General features: G+C 37.6%; 1 protein-coding gene across 6 annotated transcripts in view; it reads right to left on the bottom strand.

Annotated features, from left to right (window-relative positions):
* Positions 1-19,802, bottom strand: part of Zcwpw2 (zinc finger CW-type and PWWP domain containing 2) — a 79,214-nt gene that overhangs the window by 32,409 nt on the left and 27,003 nt on the right. For 5 of the 6 annotated variants that reach the window (XM_048348584.1, XM_048348583.1, XM_048348585.1 and 2 more), the window contains one exon: positions 1,254-1,368. The exons of the other annotated variant lie outside the window; for it this stretch is intronic. In XM_048348584.1, the coding sequence (XP_048204541.1) occupies positions 1,254-1,368 (115 nt within the window). The remainder of the gene's footprint in view (positions 1-1,253; positions 1,369-19,802) is intronic. 6 annotated transcript variants of the gene reach the window in all.

Here is a 19,802-nt window from a genome sequence, read left to right as displayed (position 1 = left end):
GCTGATAAATGGGAAGGCTGTATGTGGACAGGGCCAGTGGGTATGTGGGAACTCTGCACTTTCACTCAACTTTTCTATGCCCTCCAAAATTGCTCTGAAAAATAGTTTAACAATTTTAAAAATTATGCATGATATTTTAGTGACAAGCCAGTGTAGGAAGCAATGTTTTCACCCATCATTGAAACCCAGGCCAAACTATATGAGTTTTCAAAGGTCCACGCTGGTAGTTGACCTCATTGGATTTGTATAGCAAATCAGATTTCTAATGTAGCATCTTTTTCATGCATTATTGAGAAATGCACAGAATAAAAAAATTCTTTTCTTGCTACAATAAATAATGTACCCCCAAATATAATGATTATGAACATTAAGTAGAAAAAACTTAACCATATTTAAGCTCATTTAAAATGATCATTTTATGGGCTTATCATAACCTCTTTAGATTTAAATGTGTGCTGTATCTATTATAGTCTTTCAAATGAATTAAGTTAAAAGTATCTATAAAACACAATTCCAGAGAATTGTCTCTGAAAATTATCTAAAATATTGCTATATTTTACTTAATATTAAGCTTATATTTTGTCCTACATTGGAAGATAAAATATTTTAGAAATATTGTACTCTGAAAAAGTACAGCATTATCTAACTTAAATGATCATACTCTCAATTCATTTTAAATCTACTGAAATCCTTGTGTGTTTTTGAATACACAAGATGATCACATAATCTAAGAGTAAGAAAAGTAACAGGAAGCACTAATTACAATCCCTGGATTTAAAGCAGTATATTTTTAGTCAAGAATAATAGTTTTACAGCTAGGTGCCAGTGGCTGTAATCCTAGTTACTCAAAAGACTGAGATCTGAGGATTGCCCTTCAAAACGAGCCTCAAACATCAAAGTCTCTGACTCTTACTTCCAATTAACCACAACTGAAAAAAAAAGCCAAAAGTGAAGTTGTGGCTCAAGTGAAAGAACTCTAGCTTTAAGCACAAAAGTTCAGGAACAGTGTCTAGGCCCCAAGTTCAAGCCTCAGGACTAGCATGTACTCATACACGCACACATATGCATGGTGGACACACATACACAAGAATAAAATGCATGCTATTAATACATGTAAAATTATTTTGCAATGGACACAGACACAATATTTCCCTATGAAGAGAAAAAGAGCTTTAGGTGTATAAACATTTTAGAGTACATACACTGGAAGAAATCCTCATTTGGTGGTGAGAAGAAATGAAAAACTCATATACCATGTTTTGATAGGTAGCATGTTTCCAGTCTTTTCTCATAAGAATATCCATAGAGTAGGTAAGCTTCTTCTAGAGCACTTTTATGCCACTTCTTTTTATTTGTACATTTTCCTGGCTATATAAATACAGAAAAAAGCAAGACTTACTTATAAATATTTAAGTATTGAGCTGGAACTAATTGAAAGGTGTATAAAGACAAGAGTCAATAAATATTTCATCTTTGTATCTTCCAGAACTCTGTATTTGTCTAACACCTTGTTGTCTATTATTCAAGCATGCAGGAAGTGATTGTTAAACATTGGTTAATTGGTAATTGTAGTCTTTTTTTTTTTTTTTTTTGGCCAGTTCTGGGCCTTGGACTCAGGGCCTGAGCACTGTCCCTGGCCTCTTCCCGCTCAAGGCTAGCACTCTGCCACTTGAGCCACAGCGCCGCCTCTGGCCGTTTTCTGTATATGTGGTGCTGGGGAATCGAACCTAGGGCCTCGTGTATCCGAGGCAGGCACTCTTGCCACTAGGCTATATCTCCAGCCCCGGTAATTGTAGTCTTAAGCATTGGTTTGGTAATACAATTAAGTAATGATGTATTTTTAAATTAATAATTATTTATTTATTGTCAAAGTGATGTACAGAGGGGTTACAGTTACATATGTTAGGCCATGGGTACATTTCTTGTACTGTTTGTTACCTCCTCCCTCATTCCCCCTCCCGCCCATGAGTTTGTTCAGTTGGTTTACACCAAATGGCTTTGCAATTGTTGCTTTTGGAGTCATTTGTCTTTTTATCCTTTGTCTCTTGATTTTGATATTCCCTTTCTAATACCAGTATATACAGTATCCAGGGTAGTCAGATGAAATACAGTGATAGTGCAGGTAAAACCACAGGAAAGGGATACAAGAGGATCATCAACAAAAGAAGCTATGGTTTCATGTAATGATGCATTTTTGAACATTGCATCATTAAATTACTCCTTAGGGAAAATAAAAAGATGAAAATATAGGTTGTTTAATTACCATAAAATGTGTTATTTTTGAGTATATAGCCTTTACATTTGTGTGTGTGTGTGTGTGTGTGTGTGTGTGTGTGTGTGTGTGTGTATACTGGAGATTAAACTCAAAGCCTAGGCACTGTCCCTTAGCTTTTTCTCCTCATAGCTAATTCTCTGTCACTTAAGACACAGTTCAACTTGCAGCTTTTTGGTGGTAGTTGGAGATAAGAATCTCACATACTTTACTCCTGAGTAGCTAAAGACTTTGTATATTTAAGACATCTCTTCAACTCTAATCATCCTGATATGAAGAAACTATCATGGAAAATCACCTAAAAGTTTGTATAGCACTAAGGCTGGGTATGCATGTAATTCAGCAAGAGTGCTTGCCTAGTATGTGTGATTTAAGTTTAATCTCTAGCAATAAAAGAAAAAGACAAACTGAAAAAAGCTTGTGTAATAGTTTCTGTACTATTCCTTAGGAATACACAAGGGAATAGTTTTGTTTTTTTTGTTAATTCTTGTGAAAAACTAATGTGTTATGGGTGAGGGGAGGAACTTTAGTGGTTTAAAAGAATTGAAAAGCTCTATAGAAAATACTTGTCTGAATCTTTAAGAAGTTACTGGTAGATCTGTGCCACCTAGTGGTAATATGAATTAACACTTTCACAGGAAAGTCAATTTTATAAAGAATTTTTATTTTTATAATTTTATTTGAAAATACTAAAACAGCAGTGGTTACAGTTACCCAAGTATGGTAAGGAGTACATTTCATCTTGGATAATGTCATCCCATCGCTTCAATTTTGTAAAGAATTTTGATTTTCAGAATTAGACAACTCTATTGTGTTTTTTTCTTAAGGTTTTTAAATTCAAGAAGTGATACACTTAAGTTCTATCACACATAAAGACTTTAGCCTTTACAAAGTGAGCAAAAGGATAGTATTTGATATTTACTAAGATAGGTCAGGTTATCAAGAAAGTGAGACTTTGGCCTGGGGATATTACTCAAGAGAGCATTTGGCTATGGTGTGCCATGGTCTAGGTTCCATCTCCAATACCACAAGAAAAGAGAACATGAGATTTGGACAAAGATCGAGAGTTCAGTTGTAGCTAGGGTCCAGCAAATTTACAATCCTAGCTACCTAGAAGTCTGAAATCTGGAGTATCAAGTTTGATACCAGTCCAGGTAAAAAAAAGTCTGAGAGCTCCATCTCTGGCAAAAATGTCAGACTGGAGGCATGGATCAAGTGGTAGAGCAGTAGCATGAGTAAGAAAGTGAAAACTCGAGACCCTAAGTTCAGTTATGAACAAATTTTCATATTTTAAAACCATAAAATTTTCTCTTTAAGAAATAGTTGTAGGCTGTGAATATGGCATAGTGGTAGAGTGCTTGCCTCACATACATGAAGAAGCCCAGGATTCAATTCCTCGGCACCACATACATAGACATAGAAAAAGGCAGAAGTGGTGCTGTAGCTCAAGTGGTAGAGTGCTAGCCTTGAGCAAAAAGAAGCCAGAGACAGTGCTCAGGCCCTGAGTTCAAGCCTCAGGACTGGCAAAAAAAAAAAAAAGAAAGAAAGAAAGAAAGAAAGAAAGAAAGAAAGAAAGAAAGAAATAGCCATACAGGAAACATCACTAAAGTAGTAAAGCACTAGTCATAAGCAAGCAACTTGGGGCCTTAGGCACATTCATGCATTTATTTCTGTGCCAGGCCTAAGGCTTGAACGCAAGGCCTGGGTGCTATCCTTAAGCTTTTTTATTTAAAGCTAATACTATGCCATTTGAGCCACAATTCCACTTCTGGCTTTTTGGTGGTTATTAGAAGGTAATAATTTTAGAATTTTCATATTAGCTTATCTGGCATATTAAATAAAACAGGGAAGAAAAGACTTTTCTTTCCAGGATGGCTTTTCATTGCTGTCCTCAAGTCTCAGCCTCCTAAATAACTAGGATTAAGCCACCTGCATCCAGCTGATCTGAACATTTGTGTAAACTTATGAATGTAAGTAATATTAAAATAAGTTTATTTCTGATAAATGAAAAATAAACTGGAAATATTCTGGATCAGGATGAGGTCTGAGGCTAAACAAATAGCTAAACAAGAAAAGATAATGTCCTGCATTTGTGAAAATTCCCAGCTATGTTAAAAACTGAAGTTTGTAAATCACTGTCCTGTTTCCATCAGGTATTATTGGCCAACTGAAAGCTCTAATATATTTTTCTATTCCTCATAGCTTGAGGAAGAAGCTGAATATTCCTTCTCGGTAACTTCTGACTCTGATTATGGTTTCTGACATTGCTGCATACTAATTGGTGGTAAATTTGAGGACAACATTTATTTACCAGGAAGGTGAGTGGAGACATTTCTTCAATCTGGCAACAATTCATGTTTGTTTCTTTTTATCGAGACATTTTCTCTATCTAAGAAACACTACAGATATTAGAGTAGCTGGGGTTGTAACAAAGTAAATCTTATTCATCAAATGGGACTGTGTTAGCATGCCATTAATTAGCTATTTCTATTACTAAATCAAACTGATTGTGATATACTTTTTTTTTTTTTTTTGGCCAGTCCTGGGCCTTGAACTCAGGGCCTGAGCACTGTCCCTGGCTTCTTCCCGCTCAAGGCTAGCACTCTGCCACTTGAGCCACAGCGCCGCTTCTGGCCGTTTTCTGTATATATGGTGCTGGGGAATCGAACCTAGGGCCTCGTGTATCCGAGGCAGGCACTCTTGCCACTAGGCTATATCCCCAGCCCTGTGATATACTTTTCAAATTGGGATAGGAAATTATTGCAGTGCTTTGGGGGTACTATAAGTTTACATAAATTGCAAAGGCATGCACAGTTTTTATGTCTTAATGGCATTTATCTTTTCTAAGTATCCCACTATGCCATTCTTCTCCAGGGCACTGATTCTTGCCCATGACAGACTTTTGTAATCCTCCAGATGGGGGAGAATGTATTCTCTGCCTTGCTGTTCTTGCTTCTCCTTCTTGGAGTTACTAGCCTCTCTGTTTGAAGTCTACCCTGCCCACTCTCAAGAAATTCAGACTAAGAAAACAGAAATGCCCTGCTTCTGACCATAACAACAAAAAATTTCCCTGCTCAGACATACAAAATGCTCAGTTGCTTTTTGGAATAAAGTAGAGGAAAAATATAAACAAAGCAAAATTATAACCAACTAAATCACTGCTATTTGGTTATAAGGAACAATGCCCTTGTCATGGGGCTTGAAAATTCAAACAGATAGGCTACACCTTTGCTCAACCCTGATTTTCTCTATAATAATCACAACTAACATGCAATATCTTTTTCTTATTTGTTTACTATGTGTTTTATTTTTCTAATTAAAGTTCTATTAGCCCACTGAATGTTGTCTCTTTTGTTCAAATATGGGCCTGGATGCTGTTCATTAGTTTTTTCATTCAAGGCTGGTGCTGTACCACTTGAGCCACAGCTCTACTTCTGGCTTTTTGCTGGTTATAAGAATTTCAAGGATTTATATGTCCTTATTGTCTTTGAATTGAAATTTTTACCACTCAGCCTAAGTTGTGAGGATTATAAGCATGAGGCATTAATACCTGCTATATAGTTGTTCTTGAGATTCACTTAGAATCTGTATTTTAACCAGGTTGGCTATAAGGTGGATAGATTGGTTAAATACTCTTTAGTGAGTAGGAATGAAGCAGCAAAGACTAGGGGAAAAATGAAGTATGGTAAGCTTACAGCAAAAATAGGAAATAGTCATTCATTTCCTTCCATTAAGATTAAGAAACCGAAGTCATTTAAGGAAAAATGAGGCAGGATAAATGGAGGAAAATGAGGCCTAGTGAAGGCAACTCAGAAACATGGTATTTAGAAACACAGAAGCACTATCTCTGCTTCAAAGAGACAAGCGAATTCCTTCCTTCCTGAGAGCTGCATTTCTCACCCCAAGAACTAACATTTGTCTGTCAGGATGTATGCCTTCCTGAGAAAAATGCTCCCCTAAAATTTAAGCAAACCCTACCAAAATGCAGACAACAGAACACCTTTCTTATCTCAAGGATAAACATCTGTTTTGTGGCACGATGCATTCTTACCCAGAAAAAATGTCCCAAACATCCAGAAACTCAGAAAGTGCAACACCTGGAGTGATAAGAGCAAAGATCAAACACCGATCTTCACATAACTTTGAAGTCAGACCCCATGCCTTTATCATATAAATATCCCTAACAATCAAGGAGCTGTGTCTCTCCTCTAGAACACTCACACTCTGTGTCTCGGCCTGTTTGCCTGTTTGTCTGCTCCTTTGTTTACTAAATAAATCTCTGCCAAGCTTTCTTACCATCATGACTTTTCCAGAAGTTCTTATTCTGTGACCAAAGTCAGAGACCCTAAGTGATAAGTTCCTATTTTAAAGAAGACCTTCATGTTCACCTGGTGACAGGCTCAGGAATACCTATTTTAAGGATATTTGTAGTGGAACTTGATGACCAGCCAAGTTGTACAGCCAATAGTAAAGATAATACAACATCAGTATATGCCCACTTTGTAATAACAATAATCATTACTGCTATTATTACAAAAGAATGAAATTCTACAGTTTAATGATCTCATGAAAAGCATCCAAATGCCTGGAAAGGAATCAATGTGCTAAAGGTGGTTTAGAAGCCTTTCACAGTTTTGTTCACCTGTGAAAAACCCATAGGTAAGATTAACTTAATCAAATTAGCTGAATTAAAAATAGTAGATAAGAAGGCCTTTGTAACTCAATACTTCATTACAAATTACACTACAGAGCTATAGTAACTGCCACAGTGGGAACTGGCACAAAAACAGGATAGATGACTAGAAGACTCAGAAATAAACCTACATGGCTAGCAGCCATCTCATTCCCGACAGAGTTATGGAAAGAAGATAGCTTCTTCAACAAATAGTACTCGGACAACTGGTTATCACATGTAGATGACCAAAAGCAGATCCCTATCACTCACTCGATAGACAAATCATTCCAAATTAGATAAGAGACCTTAATATATGACCAAAAACTCTAAAAATTAGAGAAATTCAGAGGAAATAGTTCAATTTCTAATCTAGATAGACACTAGCTAATGACTTCCTGAATAAGGACGTAAGAGTTCAGGAAAAAATAACCAGAACTGATAGCACTTTATCAAATGAAAAAGATTCAACAAAATAAAGGAAACAACTAACAGAGAGAAGACCAAACCTATAAAGTGGGAGAAAACCTTTACCAGCTATACATCTGGCAAAATATTAATATCCAAACTATACAAAGCACTCAAAAATTAACATCAAAAGAGCAAATAATCTAATTAAATATATTGGCAAGTGAACTGGACAATCCTCAAAAAAAAAAAAAAAAGGCAACACAAATGTCAAGTACATGGAAAAGGGGGCCAACATCTTAAATTCTAAGGGGAATGCTAATGAAAACTTCACTAAGATCTACTCCAAGAGCACAGAATAGAAGAAACACTAGGACTCCCTGACACAGGTTGAAACTTTTTGAATAAATACCCAGAAACACAACAAATCAAAGAAAGGTTGGACAACTGCAATCACAGGAAACTGCACAGCTTCGGCATGGCAAAGGACATAGCTAGCAAGATAAATAGAAAGCCCACAGATTGGGAGAAGAGATTCACTGGCCATACAATAGACAAAGGACTCACATCTTAAGTACACTTAGAACTCAAAAAGTATTCAGAGACCCAGGACCATCTATGGCGTGCCCAAGGTGCACACGGAGCTCATGGGAGAATATTAACCTTACTGGTATGGCCTAGATTTTCGGTGTCTGTGATACCCTAGGATCATTTCAGCCGATTCCCAGCCTGGAGGAGGAACGATGGACCAGGATGTTTAGATTTTCCACACTGCCGCAAAGAGCGGCAAGTTTGAATGTAACAAATGAGGAAATTCTTTCACCCAGAAGTCGGACAGACCTTCATGTTCATCAGAAAACACACAGGAGAGAAACCTTATGAATACAACAAATGTGGACAGACCTTGACATGCATAATAGAATTCACACAGGTGAGAAACCTTGTAAACATAGAAAGTCTTTAAACCAAAATTCACACTTTAGCAGGCCTAAGAGAATTTACACGTTAGGAATGTAATAGATGTGGAATGTCTTTCACCTGGAAGAAAACTCAGTTTGCATTGGAGAACCCAAACAGGATAAAAGCCTTGTGAATGTAAATCCATTTCTTAAAAAAGAACTCTTAAAACAGGCTCAGATTGTGTGGTGAGCAGCAACCAGAGTAGAGAAAGCTAACAAAGAATATTGTTCATTAAGTTTACTTGCATATATGAAAACACAATGTACTCATTGAAATGGCTTTGAGAGCAGGGAGGAGAATAAGAGAGGAAGACGTTGATCAGGATACATTGTTTGCATGTGTGTAAATGTCACAACTAATGTACTACTAACATTAGTAACAATAAATAGTCTCTTCAGTAAAAAAAAAAAAAAAGTAGCCTCCTGGGACAAATATCTGCACAACTGTGGGGCCAGGACCACATGTTTCATTTACACAGACTTAGATACAAATTGTTTTAGACGTCAAGAATTTCTGAAACGGGGCTGGGGATATGGCCTAGTGGCGAGAGAGCTTGCCTCGTATACATGAGGCCCTGGGTTCGATTCCTCAGCACCACATACACAGAAAATGGCCAGAAGTGGCGCTGTGGCTCAAGTGGCAGAGTGCTAGCCTTGAGCAAGAAGAAGCCAGGGACAGTGCTCAGGCCCTGAGTCCAAAGCCCCAGGACTGGCCAAAAAAAAAAAAAAAAGAATTTCTGAAATATCCTCATTGCTACTTATGTGACTTGACCGAATCATTTAACATCTTTAAACTTTAGGCTCTACTCTGATAACTAAAAGCACACATGCACACATACATATATGGCAACTACATAATAAAACTTAATTATGCTATTAGTATGGAGAAGATAACATGACAGTCTACATAATTTCATACACTGCTGGTGGGAGTGCCAACTTGTCCAACCACTCTGTAAAGTAGTATGGAGTTTCCTCAGAAGACTAAACACAGAGCCCCCTATAACCCAGAAATCCCTGGCCATTCACCCAAATGACCCCAAAAAGGCCACACTAAAGCTTCCAGCATGCTCATTGCAGCATTATTTACTATAGCTAAGATAAGGAACCAACCCAGATGCCCCTCAGTAGATGACTAGATCAAGAAGATGTGGTATACATACACAATGGAGTTCTATGCTTCCATCAGAAAGAATGGCATTGCCCCAATAGTAAGGAAGTGGAAAGACCTGGAAAAAATCATATTAAGTGAAGTAAGCCAGACCCAAATAAACATAGGCTCCATAGTTTCCTTTATTTGTAACAATTGATGTATGTCTAGCATAGTCCTAGCTCATACCTAGATCATACTAGCTCAAAAGCTTTGTACATATGACCATATAAAATGATACTACGCGAAATGAACTCTAAGATATGGAAACAAAAGGTTTTTCTTTGTTGTGGTGGTTGTTTTTAAAGTAGTATGTGAAGGTATTTTTCTTTTTTTTTCCCTGTTGTCACAGTACTTTATTTTGGTACCCTATATATGGTATATACATTTATCTGAATTAGGGGAGAGAAACAGAAAAATGATGAGACAAAGCATGAAGCGCAAACCAATACAACTCACAAAAGAATATGTTGGAAATGAACTTTACAACGGGGGGGGGGGAGGAGTTGGGGGAAGAACCTGGGAGAAATATGAGGGAGGGGATAACAATGTTTGCCAAAAAATGTACTCACTACCTTACATATATAACTGTAACCCCTCTGTCCATCATGTGAAAATAAAATTAAATTTAAAAAAAACACAACGACCCCACCCAGTCAAAATGGCTATCATGAAGAAAACAAAGAGGTCTAGAAGTATGTCTCAAGTGAGATGGGGCTTGCCTAGCAAGAGCAAGGTCCTGAGTTTAAACTCCAATCCTGCTAAGAACAAACGAACAAACAAAATTCTGGTGAAGAAGTACAGGAGAAAATGAATCCTTATACACTATTAGTGGGAATGGGATATAAAGTAGTGCAGAGACTAGAGAAAACAATATGGAGGTTTCTCAAAAAACTAAAAATATATCTACCTTATCATCCAGCTATACCACTGCTATGACTATACTTGAAGGAATCAAAGTCAGCACACAACTGAGATACCTGTAATATCCATGTTTATTGTGGCACAGTTTACAATAGCCAGCTTACAGCATTGCTTAGGTACCCATCCATGAATGGATAAAGAATATATGGTACATATTTTACTTGTTTGTTTGCTTGTTTTGGTGGCACAGGTATTTAAGTTCAAGGCCTTCCAATTGCTAGACAAGTGCTCTACTACTTGTGCCATACCTATAGCCTTCATGATAGTTTAATCATCTACAAAGAAAAATAAAATTATGTCATTTGTAGGAAAATTGATTGGAGATCATCATATTAAGCAAAGAAATCCAGAATTAGAAAGACAAATGTCACATTTCTCTCATATGCAGAACTTAGATTTTTTTTTTCTTTTTTTTTTTTTTCTTTTTTCGCCAGTCCTGGGCTTGGACTCAGGGCCTGAGCACTGTCCCTGGCTTCTTTTTGCTCAAGGCTAGCACTCTGCCACTTGAGCCACAGCGCCACTTCTGGCCATTTTCTGTATATGTGGTGCTGGGGAACTAAACCCAGGGCCTCATGTATATGAGGCAAGCACTCTTGCCACTAGGCCATATCCCCAGCCATGAAAGAACTACGTGGGAAGAGTAAGGGATCAACAGGAGGATAAGAGGGACAGGTGAGGATAATGTGTGAAAAGCAAGGAAGAGTGTAGCACCCCCGCCCAAACCCCCAGTTCCTAGAAACAATAAGTCTTGTAAAATTTCACTGTCTTAATAGTTTACTCTTGGCTTCTATAACTCCATTTTGGTGATTCCATGCTAAGAGGGTTGCATCCCCACCTGTGAGACTAGTTCCTTCATTTAAAAATATATGTTGCCCTTGTTCCTCTCTGTATCTAGGTGGCAACTATAGTAATGGATTGTAAAAATGATCATAGTAATAACAGAAATAAGCATAGTAGTAGTTACAGAAGTGCCATGGTGACTGTCATGTTGGTCCACTTATGATTGAGTAGTAGATTGTTTTAGCCCACTCATGCTTGCTTGGTTGATATTAGAGAAACATGGTAACAACTGTTAAAATAAAGTTGATAGTAGGTCAGCTGACTGCAAAATCCTGGCTTCTGTAAATGGCTTGCTTAACTGGTTTGTGACTTGCTCTGACCCCATGCATCTTGTGCTACATGACCACCTGCTGTAGAATGCATAGCTTCTACCTTTAAAAACCAAGCACTTGGTGGCTCATTCTGTTCTTTACCATCCCGATGGTGGAGAGCGGACAGTGCACACAGCTAAATAAAGACTCCTAGCCCAATTGACTGAGTGCTGGTGATTTGATTGTCATGAGTTCAAATCCTGGGTTACCAGGATACAACATAATGGAGAGGTGAATGTAATCAAAGTATAAATGTGCGTGTGAGTAAAAATGACATATGAATGTCATATTTTGTAAAACTAAGAAATTTTAAAAAAAGAGGCCTTGTAGTTTTCCAGTTTATACATAATGGCTTAGTATGAATTTGATATGCTTATGAAGGCTAGAGGTAGGAAGACATACACACACACACACACACACACACACACACACACAGTTTATTTCAAGCAAATTGAAGTGGAATATCAAAACCTGGAGTTTGGAAACATACTCTGGGCTTGAGTTCCAATTCTGATGCTGTATGACCTCAAGTAAACAAGACATTATCCTCTGGTTTCTGCAGTCTAAGAAAATGAGATAGTAACTCTATTCACACTACAAAGGAGTTAAATAAATTATATTTTATTTATATAGGAACTTCATTATTATTTTTAGCTTACTGATTTATCTAGTGCCTGTTTTCACTCCCTAATAAGCTTATAAGGTAGTAGTATTATGTTTGCTTTACACATCAGAAAGGTGACACACTGAGTTTAAAACTTGCACAGATTTACATAGCTATTAAGATAGGCTTGAATTCACACATAGGCAGCATAGCTCCAGAGATTCTGTGCTCAATAACTACAAAACGGTAACATTTTACTACAAGCAGTTTTGTTGTACAATCTAGAAGATGGTATGATAAAAAGCTCCTAGTCGGGCTGGGGATATAGCCTAGTGGCAAGAGTGCCTGCCTCAGATACACAAGGCCCTAGGTTCGATTCCCCAGCACCACATATACAGAAAATGGCCAGAAGTGGCGCTGTGGCTCAAGTGGCAGAGTGCTAGCCTTGAGCGGGAAGAAGCCAGGGACAGTGCTCAGGCCCTGAGTCCAAGGCCCAGGACTGGCCAAAAAAAAAAGCTCCTAGTCCATATAATAAAAATTAGATGGGGTTTAAAAAGATTAGAACCTGTCATGTGGCACTTTTCATATAAAGTCAATTTTAAATTGTACATTAATTTTTTTCTAGCACTATTAAATAGCAGTTTAAAATTTAAATAATCATTGAACTGTACATTTAAGAAAAATTAAAATGGTAAATATTATTTATTTTAAAAACAATTTTTAAAAATAATTTGAAAATTTAAAACTTAGTTATATATAACCATTTCAAAAATTGTGTTTCAAGTTGCAAAATTTTTACTTTACAAAACTGAACTGACATAGAAAGAAAACAATTGTAAATACTGCTATGTAAAATGATAGTGAAGTATTCGTAATATACTCATGAATAAAAAGGAAAGAAATGAACACTAAGTCAAGAGATAATTTTTAAGGTCAGCACTTATTTGAAATGTTGCTATCTCCTGCTGCTCAGTCTGGCTGGCTGTGTTATGAAGGATGTTAAGAACAGCTAGGAAAAATGTACAGATTAAAATCAGCCATGAAAATAGGCATGTGCTCATTTGCTTCGAATCTTTAAAAAGTCAAGTTTGGTCCAAAGCACTTAAAGCAACAGTATTAGTGGCTATAAAGATCTGAACCTAGAAGAAAATCTGCACATTGCCTGTTATTTTCAAATCCATACTTGCTTACTTTTAATGGACAATGTATTTATAGGTAAACATTGATTGTATTTATATAGACAGATGCTCAGATTCTATGTTTCATGGTAGAATCATAAGGAAAAGATGGTTTAATATGTGATACAGGGGTTGGGATGTAGCTCAGTGGCAAAGCACTTGCCTAGTAAGTGCAACATCCTGGGTTAGACCCCCAGTACCAAAAAAGAAAAGACAAAAAAAAAATCTGATGCAGAAGCAGTACATATTCTGTAGGTCAAACAGAAGGGTAAAGAGGTCATAATTCTGAAATTTATTTAAACACTACTTTAACCAGAATTGTTTGGCATTTAGGAAATGAGGTTCTTGCTGAGTTCATGTATTTGTCCAACCTTCTCCTAAAAGATACTTCAAAAATAAGGGTAGAAAAGGAACAACAACAACAAAAAAAAAGAGTGAAAAAAACACATATTCATATACAGACTTTTCAGTTACATGGGTTTTGCAGTTCACCATTCCTTGATGAAGAATGCATCTAGTAGTGTCTTTGCACATATTTACTAACTTAAGAATTCCAGGGCTGGGGATATAGCCTAGCGGCAAGAGTGCCTGCCTCGGATACACGAGGCCCTAGGTTCGATTCCCCAGCACCACATATACAGAAAACGGCCAGAAGCGGCGCTGTGGCTCAAGTGGCAGAGTGCTAGCCTTGAGCGGGAAGAAGCCAGGGACAGTGCTCAGGCCCTGAGTCCAAGGCCCAGGACTGGCAAAAAAAAAAAAAAAAAGAATTCCAGCCTCGGGCTGGGAATATGGCCTAGTGGCAAGAGTGCTTGCCTCCTATACATGTAGCCCTAGGTTCAATTCCTCAGCACCACATATATAAAAAAGGCCAGAAGAGGCACTGTGGCTCAAGTTGGCAGAGTGCTAGCCTTGAGCAAAAAGAAGCCAGGGATAGTGCTCAGGCTCTGAGTTCAGCCCCAGACTGACAATAAATAAATAAATAAAATAAAATAAAATAACTCAAAAAAAAAAAAAAGAATTCCAGCCTCACACCAATGGCTCATGCCTATAATCCTAGCTACTCAGAGACTGACATGTAAGGATTACAAATCAAAGCCAGCCTGAGCAGGAAAGATATGAGATTCTTATTTCCAAATAAGTACCCAGAAAGCTGGAAAATGAGTTGGGGCTCAAGTGCTAGTCTTGCACAAAAACAATTCAGGAACAGCACCAAGGCCCTGAGTTCTAGCCCAAAGAACAAGCCCCGCCTCCACCAAAAGGAAAAAAAAAACTAATTGTAAGGCATCTGTACTTCATTCATAAGTGGTATGATTCTGAAGTCAATTTAGTGAGTCTTGATTATTTGCTTATAAAAAAATGATGTGACTAATTTTTCAAAGAGAAAGCAAGCATTGTAGGAAACTGAGAAAACTGCATGTTGCAATTTCTTAGAAAAAAAACACCTGCCATTCTACCAAAGGGTCAATATGAGAATTCTAGTTGATACTTAATATATTTTTCTTGTATTTGATACTGCAAAAGTTAGCCACCTGTTTCATCCTTCTTAAACAGAGTGAAGTTGGTCAAATTAATTTCATTCAGATTTTTAAGCACTATAGGTTTTCAGCTATCTAAATTCATTAGAGATTTAGTAGACAGAGGACAAAGGTGAGTTCAAAATACATTTTCAGCAACAAGGTCAGCATATATCAACATGAATAAATGAGAAAAGCAGAAGCAATACAGGAAAAGAAGCTGGTTTAAAACTTCAACTCTATTACAAAGCTACAGTAATAAAAACAGCTTGGTACTGGCACAAGAACAGGCCTGAGAACCAATGGAAGACCCAGAAATGAACCCACAGATGTATGGCCAGTTAATCTTTGATAAAGGAGCTAAAAAGTAGGATGGAAGACAGATTCTTCGACAAAGGGTGTTGGCTAAAATGGTTAAACACTTGTAAAACATTAAAACTAGATCCTTATCTATCACCCTGCACCAGAATCAATTCCAAATGGATCAAAGACTTTGAAGTAAAAGCAGATACCCTGAAAATATTGTAGGAAGGAATATGAAAAACACTAGGGCTCCTTGGAACAGGATGAAACTCTCTTAATAAAGATCCAGAAACACAACAAATCAAAGAAAGGTTGGACAAATGGGATTGCATTAAACTGCAGAGCTTCTGCAATGTAAAGGACATAGCTAGCAAGATACATAGAAAGCCCAGAGAAGATCTTTACTGGCAATACAACAGAGAAAGGACTCATATCTAAAATATACTTAGAATTACAAAAACTAAGTCCCCCCCCCCAAAAAAAGACTTAAAGAAACAACTGTCCCATAAGTAAGTGGGCTAAAGACTTAAAGAGAAACTTCTCTGAAGAGGAAATGAGAATGGCTAAGACACAGGTGAAGAAGTGCTGAACATTTCTTGCCATAAAAGAAATGCAAGTCAAAACAACATTGAGATTCCACCACACCCCAGTCAGAATGGCCATTATCAAGAAAACTATTAACAGTTGCTAGCAGTGATGTGGCCAAAAGGGAACCCTACTACCCTGCTGGTGGAAGTGTAAACTTGTTCAACCACACTGGAAAGGAGTATGGCGTTTCCTCAAAAGACTATAAACATAGAGCTCCCCTATGACCAAGCAATCCTACTTCTGGGCATTTACCCATAGGATCACAAACAAGGCCAAACTAAAGCTACCAGCACAACAATGCTCATTGAAGCATTATTTTTACCATAACTAAAATATGAAAACAACCCAGATGCCCCTCAGTAGATGACTAGATCAAGAAGATGTGGTATACATGTACAATGGAATTCTATGCTTCCACCACAAAGAATGAAATTTCCCGTCATAAGAAAATGGAAAGACTAGAAAATATCATACTAAGTGAAGTGAGCCAGACTCAAAGGAACATAAACTCTATGGTCTCCTTTATTGGTAATAATTACTATATGTCTAGGATAATCCTAGCAGATGACCACAATAGCTCAATAGCTGTGTACATATAATTACATAAGGTGATACTAAGAGAAATGATCTTCAAAATATGGAAACAAGTGGTTTATCACTGATGTTATTATTTGCAACATAATATGTGAAATTATGCCCTTTTCTTTTGTTTTTCTTCCCTATGGTTTTACCTCTGATGACACTGTATTTTATTTTGGTACCCTGGTTATTGTATATACACTTATCTGAATTAGGGAGGGGAAGGGGAACATCAAAAGGGCAAGACAAAAGGTAAAAGGTGAATCAATGCAACAGCAATACTTAGAAATAATATGTTATAAACCAACTGTACAACTCAGGCAGGAGGGATTGGGGAGGAAGAGAGGCAGGAGAAAAAGGAGGGAAGTTTGACAACAAATGTACTCACTACCTTAGGTATATAACTATACCCCCTCTGTACATCACCTAGACAATAAAAATAAAATAAAACATAGGGCTGGGAATGTGGCTTAGTTGTAGAGTGCTTACCTCACATGCATAAAGCCCTGGCTTCAGTTCCTCAGGACCACATAAACAGAAAAGGACAGAAGTAGTGCTGTGGCTCAAGTGTAAAGTGTTGGCCTTGAGCAAAAGCTCAGGGACAATGCCTAGACTCTGAGTTGAAGCCCCAGGACTGGCACCAAAATAAATAAATAAATAAATAAATATTAAAATAAATAAATAATAAAAAGACCAAATTTGGGCTGGGAATATGGCCTAGTGTTAAAGTGCTTGCCTTGTATACATGAAGCCCTGGGTTCTATTCCTCAGCACCACATATATAGAAAAAGCCAGAAGTGATGCTGTGGCTCAAGTGGCAGAGTGCTAGCCTTGAGCACAAATAAGCCAGGGACAGGGCTCAGGCCCTGAGTTCAAGCCCCAGGACTGGCAAAAAACAAAACTAACAAACAAAAAGACCAAATCTTCATCATAATGATAATAAAAAAGAAGCCAGTTTAATTCAATCTCAAAAAACACTAAAGATAGTATTTTTCTATTCCCCTCACAAATTCCATTACCTAAATCTAAAGTGTTATTGAGGCATTGCTGAAATTTTGGCTTATTCTTCCACCAAAGAGTCAGATTAAAAAGGCCCTAACTTATCTCCCTGATTTCAGAAGTTCTTAGCACTTGCATTGCAACAAGAGCCTCATTTCATTTATGGATTGAAGTACCAAGGAATAAGATGGATCAACTAGTTAGTCTCAATATATAACAAAGGCTATTCCCCATTTGTCTGCTTTAAGTACTGATTAGTACTTCTTACAAATGTGGGATGCTGTAAGAAGGTCATAAGCAAATAACTGCATAACAATTTGAAGTTAGTTTATTATGAATATATAACAATAATATTTATTGAGTGTTTAGCATAGGATCAAGTACTGAACTAAATGCTTACTTAACTCTTACAAATTTATGAAGCAATGTGATGGTTAATCTTGATTTTGAACTTGGATTAAGAAACATTTGGGGGCTGGGGATATGGCCTAGTGGCAAGAGTGCCTGCCTCGGATACACGAGGCCCTAGGTTCGATTCCCCAGCACCACATATACAGAAAACGGCCAGAAGCGGTGCTGTGGCTCAAGCGGCAGAGTGCTAGCCTTGAGCGGGAAGAAGCCAGGGACAGTGCTCAGGCCCTGAGTCCAAGGCCCAGGACTGGCAAAAAAAAAAAAAAAAAAAAGAAACATTTGGACTGGTAAAGCCCATTTATGGGTGTATCTACTAGGGCATTTGCCAAGCGGAACATCTAAGAGTGATGATTCACCTTGAATGTGAATGGTATCATTCCATAGGTTAGGGGCTTAGATGGAATCAGAGGGGCAAATAGGAGAAAGCCAGACAGAAAAGGAATTCTTTCTCTGCTTTCTGCCTTCCATGAAGTAAGTCAAACGTTCCTGCTGTCATGTTCTAACCATAGGCACAGAATCAATGGAATGAAACTATGAATTAAAATAAATAATTCCTCTCTTAAGGAGTTATTCATTAAGCTGTTTATGCCAGATAAATTCTCACAGCAACTACATAAAATTAGTATAAGAGCTGAGAGTTAATGATGTGACTACATGACAGTGAGGCTCATGGGAATTGTTTGGTAAAAAGAACTTAGAAGAGTTTAGAGATGCATCCTAGAGACTCCTTAGAATGACACAAGTAGAGAATTAATCTTTGGATAACTCTGGTGGGAGCTAGCATGTTGACAAGAATGTAAACAGTAGACTGTGAACTAAAACCTCGGAAACTGTGACTCAAAATAAATGATTCCTCCCTTTAAGTTATTTATATTAGTTACTTTGTCTTGTTAATTTCTGCAATGAAGAGTCTGGCTAACACAAGCAGATACTATTATAACTTTTATTTCACAGATGAGGCATCTGGGTTTATAAAGGTTAAGTGAGTTATCTAAAGCCAGTCTTTAAATCTAAAAAGCCAACTCTAGGGATTGTTTCCTTAGCCATTTTATTTTTTTTTAAGTTTTTATTATAAAACTGATGTACATAGAGGTTACAGTTTCATACGTTAGGCATTGGATACATTTCTTGTACTGTTTGTTACCTTGTTCCTCATACCCCCCTCCCTCCCCCCCTTTCCCTCCCCCCCTCCCCCCCCCCCCGAGGTGTTCAGTTCACTTACACCAAACAGTTTTGCAAGTATTGCTTTTGTAGTTGTTTCTCTTTTTTTACCCTGTGTCTCTCAAATTTGGTATTCCCTTTGAATTTCCTACTTCCAATACCCATAAACATTGTTTCCAATATACTCAGATAAGATTACAGCGATAGTGTAGGTACAACCACAGGAAGGTGATACAAGAACATCATCAATAATAGAAGCTACAGATAAACATAGGACGTTGAAAGTAGATACAACTGTGATATAACAATTGTTTCCACAACATGGAGTTCATTTCTCTTAGCATCATCTTATGTGTTCATAAGGGTATAGCTATTGGGCCTTGTGATGCTCTGTTATGAATTGCCTAAACCTGTACTAATTATTCCCAATAAGGGAGACCATGAGTCCATGTTTCTTTGGGTCTGGCTCATTTCACTTAGTATAATTTTTTCCAAGTCCTTCCATTTCCTTACAAATGGGGCAATGTCATTCTTTCTGATAGAGGCATAAAATTCCATTGTGTATATGTACCACATTTTCCTGATCCATTCGTCTACTGAGGGGCATCTGGGTTGGTTCCGGATTCTCGCTATGACAAATTGTGCTGCGATGAACATTGTTGTGCTGGTGGCATTACTGTGATTTTGTTTGTGGTCTTTTGGATAGATACCCAAAAGTGGGGCTGCTGGGTCATAGGGGAGTTCTATATTTAGCCTTCTGAGGAATCTCCATACTGCTTGCCAGAGTGCTTAGCCATTTTTTTTTTTTTTTTTTTTGGCCAGTCCTGGGCCTTGGACTCAGGGCCTGAGCACTGTCCCTGGCTTCTTCCCACTCAGGCTAGCACTCTGCCACTTGAGCCACAGCGCCGCTTCTGGCCGTTTTCTGTATA

This window comes from Perognathus longimembris, chromosome 6, assembly GCF_023159225.1.
Source record: "Perognathus longimembris pacificus isolate PPM17 chromosome 6, ASM2315922v1, whole genome shotgun sequence".
Lineage (NCBI taxonomy): Eukaryota > Metazoa > Chordata > Mammalia > Rodentia > Heteromyidae > Perognathus > Perognathus longimembris.
Note: the sequence above shows the minus strand (reverse complement) of the source record. Positions and strands in the feature narration are given on the sequence as shown.